General features: G+C 53.8%; 1 protein-coding gene across 1 annotated transcript in view; it reads right to left on the bottom strand.

Moving 5' to 3' along the window:
• Window positions 1-1786: 1786 nt before the first annotated feature.
• Window positions 1787-8996, bottom strand: part of KLHL17 (kelch like family member 17) — a 27261-nt gene continuing 20051 nt past the window's right edge. The window contains exons 9-11 of the mRNA XM_019511793.1: window positions 8037-8110; window positions 6309-6490; window positions 1787-5630 (exon numbers count right to left, since the gene is read on the bottom strand). Of these exons, the coding sequence (XP_019367338.1) occupies window positions 5402-5630; window positions 6309-6490; window positions 8037-8110 (485 nt within the window). The 3' untranslated portion in view covers window positions 1787-5401. The remainder of the gene's footprint in view (window positions 5631-6308; window positions 6491-8036; window positions 8111-8996) is intronic.

Below are 8996 nucleotides of genomic sequence, written 5' to 3'. Positions count from 1 at the left end.
GAACGGCCCAACCTTCAGGAGAAACTCCCACGAGGCTGTTCCTGGAGCTGCAGTGCAGGCTCTGTGGAGGAGCCCTCCTCTAACAAACCCACAAAGAAGGGTGTCCTGCAAGGCAAAGATAATGGCAAGGAAGAGCTGCGTTCATTCAAGTGCTTATTGCAAACAGCAATTTTTGGATTATTGCAGCTGGGGAAAGCACCCTTCCTCTGCTAAGCGATTGTGGCAGCTCAATCACATCTCTGTTCAACTGCATGCACTTATTCTTAGTAAATCCTGACAGCCCAAGAGAATGACACAAATCCCCCCTGTTCTTGTAGATCCTGCAGATAGATGCAGCTGTACTTTGGGGGACCTTTGTTTAAGTGGGACAAGCCGGGGCACCCCCACATTGGAAGCAGCATGCGTGCATTGGTTTTGGACACCTCTAATTTGCTGGACTAAACAACAGCTCCCCAAAGCCCTTTTCACTCTCGTCCCAGTGACAGCACGGCTTCACAGGGGTGGCAGCAGATGGGCTTCATGCTTTGGAAAGCTTTATGCAACCAGTGGTTATTTATAGACAATGAAGACCAGAGTGAGAGCTTGGACAGCAAAAACAGAGCAGGCAGGAAGTCCTCAGAAGGACAACGCTGCTACCATTGCAACTTGCTCTAGCATTGCAACTGCCCACGCCCGGGGGGCCTTGCTGCAGGGTGGGGAGAGTTGGTGCAAGCCGGAGAGGTGGAGAGGAGCTCTTCAGCCCTTGCTAGAGGCAGTGAGGGCTCTCATCCCCTTCCCCCCAGCCCCTGCTTCTCCGCCTCTGAAATGAGCTCAGCATTTCCCCACAGGCCACGGTGACTGACAGCAGCTGGTGAAGGTAGATCTGATCTCCTGCGCGCTCTCCCTGCTGCTGAACCGAGCCAACCGGCCAGTCCTGCCTTCGGGCAAGATGCATGTGACACTCCTAGGCGAGAGGAGGATGTTTCGTGTCTGGTTTTCATTTCCAACCAGGGGGCAAGAGCTGTCAGCTGCGCTGGGGACTAGGACTCTCAGGGGCGTCTGGCTCCTGGGCTAGAGCGCAGAAGGCAGGGAGAGCTGTAAATCAGCCGCTGGCGTCTGTTTGAAGCCCTGCTTGCTTTGCACTTAGATTGCCCTGCAAGGTGTTTCTGCACCTCTAGCATCCTCTCCCCTGCTGGTTTCTGGTTTCCCCACCCCAGCAGCTGGCAGCTGGACCGGCGTGTGCCCTGGCACCCTCTGCTGGGTCCTGGCATGGTGCCACTTGCAAACAACTGAATCACAGGCTCCAACCACCCAGCTGTGGGGACGGCCGAAAACATAGCCCCCAACTGAGGAGAGATGAAAGGGGCAAGGACTGTCTTGAGTGACTCCAGCTGCTCCATGAACTCACCTGGTGCCTATCTGATGCCCAGAGCCATGTTCTTGGCTCTTGTGACCTGTGCCAACCACATTGCTGGCTGAGCTGGAGGAAAAGGGAGAGAGCATCTTCTGGCTTGGGCTGGGACCAGCTCTGTTGTTCCCTTCACAGCCCCTTTGTAGCTTTTGTGCAGATGAGCCAGGAGCAGTCATGGTTGAGAGACCCCCCATCCCTGATGATGGCTGCTGCCTCCCATCCAGGCCAGACTCCAGCCCACCAGGGCCAGGGGTGGCATGCTCTAGTCTGTGCAAATGCCCAGCTCTGGCCCCAACTCCTCCAAATCCAGACAACTCATTTCCCCTTCCTGAACTGCCTAAAGCATGTGGGAAGAGGGGAAAAGAAAAAAGCGCTTCACGGGGCAGGATCCAGTATTCAAGAAAACGTCTTTATTTTACACATTGGCTTGTATTGCTTGTATCCCCCCATTCCCGAGAGTAGTGCAAAATTCAGAAAACAAACAAACACAGAGCTCCACATAAATAAGTCGAGATAACTTACATATAAATAAAAACGACGACATTTTGACGGGGGATGAACCGGGGTCTGCCCGTCCGCCTGGCCACGTGAATCGCTCTGCCAGGACGGGACAGGGCCAGCTTGCTACAAACTCTGACACGGTGACAAGCTCCCTGGGGGGGAACATGGCAGCAGACATGGCAGCCACGCAGGACGGAGCTGGCGGTTTAGGAACGTCCCTCAGTCGCGTATGAGTGACGCTTGGTGTGAGAGACCAATTAATACTGGTAAAGAAGTGACAAAGAGCAGACAGCTCCCCTTCCCATACACACGCACACACACACACACACACACACACACACACCAAGGCCACCACTTCTGCCTAGGGGGCTGGCATTCGCCTGGCATCCGTGGCATCCCCACACCACAGAGACCAGCCCCTCCACTTTGTATGAACTGGATCCCCGGGGTTGACATCTCTCTTAGCTCTGTGGACTTCAGCGGTGCTAAGGCAGCCCCCGCCCTTCCCCTTTCGTTCCAGTATAGCAAAGCAGTTGGTGGCTGCATAGTTAATAAATCCCTCCAGTAAAATGATTTTTCCTTTCTTTCCTTTCACGAAAGAGGCTCAAATGATCCCAGGCTAGTGGGCACTCTTGCTGGGGACCTGACTGGCAGAAATCCTCCCCACCGTGTAGGCCAAAAAATGATTGTATGACTGATAAAAGTCACTCTCCCAATGGCTGGAGAACTGCTGGCACACCTGCCAGGGATTCATACTGCTTGTGATGCTCCACACTGCACTTGGGGTAGAGCTACAGCACCTTCCCTGGCTGGACAGGACACCCCACGTCTTCCCTGCCAGTGTATCCCCTCACCTCCCCATTAAAATAAATACAGTATTTGCCAACGGTGCCCTTCGTGCTACAGTAACACTGGCATCATCTGGAGGGGGTTGAGCTGTGGCTGTAAAACCCAAACATCCTATGTTTTAACTAAGGTTTGCCCACCCTCAGCAACCCCTTCCTGTACCCTCCATGGTTCTTCCTCTCATGCCAGCCCACTCCTATGTTGGGAGGAGGACAGGTAGGAGAAGCTGGCCTGCAGGGCCCTCACTTTCTCTGCCTTACCCATAGGTCACAGTTGAAATCCCAGGACTTCTCCTAAGCCACAGCAGCTAGCACCTTTAGCCTCCAAGATGCCCAGGAAGCTTTAAGGCGGATGCTTCGGGGGGTCCTCTAGGATTCTCTTGTGCCTCCTCTAAAGAGGATCCTAGAGGCAGAGGTGCAGGCTGTCATGAATTGGCTTGAAACCTGGGATCCTGATGTGGCTCATGGGTACGGTGAGAAAAATAGTGGGAAAGGGAGCAAGATAATCTCTCTCTAGCACTCTCTCGCATACATGCACACACACGTGCACACACATTCATGTCCCCCCTAGAGAAATGGGGAGGAAACAGAAGATACCACCACAATTTTTGGACAAGACAGGGTGACCGACTTAACCCAAAATGTTGACTGTGTAATAAGTCAACACTATTGCCGCATTAAGAGAGAGGTAACTTCACCTTGTGATCAGCGTTTGGACATCAAAACGGTGTCATAGGCAGGAATGGGAAAGTCCACGTGAAGGCTTCAGACTTGCAAAATTAAAAAAGAGAGCTGAAAAACAGAGATCTTCAAAATGCAATTTAGAAGCCTAAAATCTCCTTCAGGCCAAGCAGCTTGGGCCACATTTTTTGGGACAGTGGTCTCAGTTTTACAAAGCAGCTAGTGATTTGAGGTGCCAAACTTCAGGCACCATCAATGAGCTTGTATCACATACTGAATGCGCTCCCCATGAGAAAGCGTGCCCCTTTAAAAACTGTCTCAAATTAAAACCTCCAAAAGCAAAGAAATGCCTAGTCCCTTCTGAAAATCCAGGCGAGTAAGTATTGCCGTAAGTTAAAGCAATGTGGAGAAGAAGAGATTCAGGTGAGGAAAGAAAAAGAAGCAAACAGTGAAACAGTCTTTAGCTACGCCATAATCACAGAGCAGCCGTCTGGTGCTGCTGAGGTACCAGTGGTTGAGCCGTTTCTCGATACCGTGGAGAACACCTGATAAATTTGTCTCAGGGCAAATCACACATGCGCACGGATGCACACTCGAATTACAGCCCATGCAGTGAAAACAGATCTTAAGCCACCACCCGCGAGGTTCCCTGGTACAGGTGAGTCCACGAGGACCAACCTGTGGTTTACAGTGTAGATTTGTTCAGCTGTTAGTTGACTAAAGTGGTAGCTTAAGACTCCAGGGAGTTGCTACTGGCAAGTGGTCCCGTCCATGCTGGTTTCACTGAACACGTGGCCCCACACACATGCATGCACACACATGTCCCAAGAGAGTTCCTTCCAAGCCATGATCATTGTCTCATTGACAATAAAAGAAAATGCCCTTCTGGTTTACTCCCCACATCCCCTCGTGCCTCCAATGGCGGAGACGCGGCTGGGGCAGAGAACACCAGAATCACTTAAAAAAAAAAAAAATGAATGGATAATTAAAATCAAAAGATTAGCATCTAAATAAAAAGGCAAACATGAAATAAATAATGCTGTGCAGCACCCTGCTCCCCCCAGCCCTGCCCTGCCAGCCAGGGCCACAGTGTTATTGTTAAGTAACCAAGTCCTGCTGCAATTCTGGGACCTTCTTGGCAGACCGGGAAATAGCACACGGATGGGGCTGTTCCCAACCAAGAGGCTAAGGACAGTCTGTAGTAACCGTGGAGTGTCCCGGCTCCAATGGTGTTGAACTTGTTGCATCCATCCAGCTGGCTGAGGCATCTCAGCATGGGCACCCTGGGATCTAGTGTGTGGGGCAGGGGTCAGCAAAGGGTAGAAACGCAGAGGGGTTCAGGATGCGCTGCCCAGACCTCGCCTCCTCCCCGCCCTGTCACCCCAGCTGGGGGTTTTTAAGGCATCGATTAGACACCATTGCGAGACGTGCGGTGGTCTCCGAGTCTGTAACAGTGCGCTACGGGCTTGGTCGAGGAGTGTGTGGCTAAGGTGGCATTCAGAGGCGCAGGGGGACATCCTGCCTTTCCCAGGGGAGCGCCGTGTGCGTCCCCCCGGGCTCAAGCGTTCCTGGCTCCTCCCCAGCATGGCTGTGCCAGCGTGCAGCACATCGGGTCACGTGAAGCCCTAAAAGCAGCAATGGTTTCAAGGGGCTGGGCCAGCCCATAAAGGAAACAAAAGGAGAAGGACCGGTGGAGCAGGGGTGTGGACGGAGCCGAGGGCATCCCCCTTCCCCGCCGACAAACACGGGGAGAGAGGAGCCTCGCTTGGGAAGTGCAGTTCTCACCTTCCTCTGAGCCCCCTGGGCGTGCACCAAGAGAGGGAGAGTCCCTGAGGGGCTCGGGGAATGGCTGGGGTGGGAGGCAGCAGCCGGCGCCCTGGCTCCCTTCTACAGGGACTGGCTGCTGCATGGGTCAGGCCAGGCTGGCCTGGCGTTGCACCAGGCGCTCCAGGCCCCTTGAGGTAAGGTCCGACCGGACTCTTTGTCAAAGGCTCGTCGAGGACACGGAGAGCGTCGGCGAGGAGGGAGGCGGGAAGTTGAGCAGTTCCAGCACCGCCACGCCCACGCTGCTGCGGCGCGTGAACATGCACGAAGCTGCCACCCACTTGTTGGTGCGGGGGTTGTACTTCTCGATGGAGTTGAGGCTGGAGCTGCCGTCGTTGCCCCCCACTGCGTAGAGCCACCCATCCATGGCCACCAGGTCGTGGGTGCTTCTGCGGATGACAGCACAGGGACCGCGTTAACAAGGGGGGTGTTTCCCTGCCCTGGCCTAGTCCCTGAGGGTTATGCCCAGGACTGCTCCCCAGCTCAGGCACAAAGGCTGTGTGATTTGCCCAGGGGCATATGCTGATTCAGTGGCAGAGCCGGGACTAGAACCTGGGTGTCTTGGCTCCCGGTCCCTTGTGCCAAGCACTGTTTGATGCTCCTTTCAAATAATTAAAGTCATGAACCTAAATACCCTACAGCTGGTATTTAGCATGTGGAGCTGTTCCGTCACCCCAGTATGTTGTTAGAAACAGCAGGGCTCCTGGAACACCCTTGCCCTGGGGGAACTCAGGAGGCACCGATGCCAGCCTGGGATTACCTGGGCTGCAGAACATCTGCATGCCTCTCCCAGGGGGTAGCTGTCACCTCCCACCACCGCCACACAACTGCTCAGTGACTGTTAGCTGTAGCCCCAGCTGCCTGCCTGCTCCATTGGCAAAGCTAGGCATGTTCCCCCCTGCACAGCACCAGCTGGAAAGTAAAGTGCTCCAGTGGACCATGGATCTCACAAAGCCAAGCCATAAGGACCCTTCTTGGGGGCTGTGCACCCCTGGTCCTGGCAGCCAACCAATGAACAGCCTGAGTGAGCACCCCAGCCCGCACCAAATCCAATGGTAGTTTCCTACCTCCGGATGTTCATGGGCGCCACACTCTCCCAGGTGTTGGTCTTCGGGTTGTAGCGCTCCACGGAGTTAAGGCAGCTGGTCCCGTCATTGCCGCCGGCCACATAGAGCATCCCCTCAAGCACAGCCACCCCCGCGCTGCTCCGGCGACTCAACATGTTGGCAATCGGGGTCCATGTGTTGATCTAGGGGAGGGAGGGGTAGTGCCCATGAAGGCAGCATACCAGGCACTCCTGCCAGCAAGTTATCCACCTACCCCAGCCATTCAGGGGCAGCACCACAGCCTTGTCACAGATTGTGTCATGTCTGCTCCACAACCAGGGCACACCACACACCAGCTGTCCAAGAGGGTCCCTGCGAGACCCACCATCCACCGGCAGCAGGGGTCTCGGAGGAGATAGGGTCCTGGGCAGCCAAAGCAAGTTCAGGTGCTTCAGGGGTGCTAATTAGACTGACGGGCTCTCAATTCCCTTACGCAGGCCTGGTCCTGAACACACAAACTGGATTGCAATAGAGATCAAAACAGCTCGCAGCCTCCTGCCTGCTCTTATCAGCTACAGGGGGAAGGTGGCAGTGGCTATGCAAAGGCTTTGTTGGGGATGCAGAGGCGCTCAGGACAAGAGAGGGAGTTGCAGGGGACAGGGGGTTATACTGCAATTAGCTTTGCGTCCAGCTCGGTGCCACCCTGACACCACTTGATGCAGCAATTACTCCTCCTTCTTTAACTCTCGTCTGGGTGTCTCTTCTTTCCCATCACACAACCGACCAAACCTGCGCTCAGAGCCTCTCGTTTTCTTATGGCAACAAAACTGGTCTAATTAAAAATATATATATTTAAAGTTCACACCTCGGAGGCACCCTCTGCTGGCAGGTTCTGGGCGCTGCCACCACGAACAATAGACCTGTCGGATGTTTCCGTGCTGGGAGCCTGTTCAAATTCAAGGCAGTCCCCATGGGTGCATCTACATGTGCGCTTTACAGAGCACTGGACTAACTTAATGCGCAGTAAAGTACCACCAGCTACATGTGTGCCACAATTAGTGTGCAGTACATTCATTTACTCCAGTGTAGGACAGTCCCTTCAGACACAGGTACTATCCTACACCACAGGAAATTACTGTGCTTAAATACACATGTAGACAATGATGTCAGGATTCATTTACTTTGGCTCAAACTGAGCTGCAGTCTATTCAGTCAGATTAACTGCACGTGTAAACATGTCCAGTTTGGCCGTGCATCTATTTCTAGATCTGCAGTATGGAGGCAACTCTGCAGCCTGCCTTTCAAAGGCTCTGGGAGGCTTTCTATTCAGAGCTTTGTCTCTGACCCGCTTTGTACTAGCCACCAGAGCTGTTTTCTTGGGATCGCCAGCATGCAGCCATCAAAATAACTGGAGAGGGGCATCACAACACAGCTGCCCTTTCTAGGAGGTCTCTCTGCATATAGCAGAAACACATAGAAGCTAAACACAGAGCCAGGACACAATCTTGCCAGATATTTGTTTAAATTGCTCCTCAATAGGGCAATAGATGCTTCAGCTGGCTTGGCAACCCCCTTGAAAGGACCTTGGGCACTTAGGTTCCACAGGGTTTTAGTCATTTTGATCATTCCTCATTGTGGTTTTTGCATTCAGCTTCCTACAAGCCTTTTTGACAAGTCCTGTCTGGAGGAGCAAGGGAGAGGAATGGGCAAACCATGCATCCGCACAGGCACACTCTCTCTCTCGTTTACCTGAGGCTCGTACTTTTCCACCGTTGCCAAGTGGGCTGAGCTGTCATAGCCCCCGACAGCGTAGAGATTGCCATCTGCAAAAAGAGTCACGCACAGAGTCACCCTCTGCCAGGCCCCCGTTCCAGACCTCCGCCCACGGCTCCCTCGGGCCAGCAAAGCATCCAGGCAGGACGGGCAGGGCCGCGGCAGAGCAACCAATGCACAAACCCGCACCATGGGGCAAAGCTCTCAGGGGAGGATTAGCTCACGGAGCAGCTCACGACGCAGAGACCTCAGCTGGTGCGGCGCGTCATTAAACATTCATCAGGCAATGTCTCTACCTAGCTGAGAGAGCCGCCCGGGAGCTCGCGTGCCCTGGAGCCCCCTGCCCTCATTGTGACAGGCACTGGGGGTGCTCCCCATGGCCTCTATTCAGCTATAGTTTTAGCAGATGAGGCAGGAGAAGCAGGGCACTGAAGGGGAGAGAGCTAAAAGGCAGCACCAGGCTGAGAGCACAGGGTGGGGGGAGGCAAAGGAGCCTCCCAGTTAGCATGGGGCATCTGCAAGGAGGGCTAAAGCCAGAGGATAAAGGCAGGAGGGAAGGGAATTGATGCTTGTATCCTTGAGCATCTTGCCCAGCACATGGAAGAGCTGTTAGAGCAGTCTGGGGAGGAGAGCAAGGCAAGACAGCCTGCAGGGAGAGCTGCCCAGGCAACAATCAGTCGGGCACTCCCTGGATGAAAACCAGATGGGCTGGGTGGGGAGAGGTCTGCTCCCAGAAGGAAAGGACAGGGTACAGGGATTAGGGCAGGTAAAGCCATTCAATAAAACGTGTTTTTAATAGAGCTACATACAAAATCATCTAGGTAACAAGGGTGTAGGCAGGCCCTACAGAATGGATTGTATCCTGGAAAGCAGTGACTCTGAAAATGATTTAAAGGTCATAATGGACAAACAGCTGAACATGAGTTCAGTATAATG

The sequence above is a fragment of the Gavialis gangeticus genome, unplaced genomic scaffold, assembly GCF_001723915.1.
Source record: "Gavialis gangeticus isolate Ggan-Ray unplaced genomic scaffold, GavGan_comp1, whole genome shotgun sequence".
In the NCBI taxonomy this organism is placed as follows: Eukaryota; Metazoa; Chordata; order Crocodylia; family Gavialidae; genus Gavialis; species Gavialis gangeticus.
The sequence above is the reverse complement of the archived record's forward strand: the minus strand, read 5'-3'. Positions and strand labels throughout refer to the sequence as shown.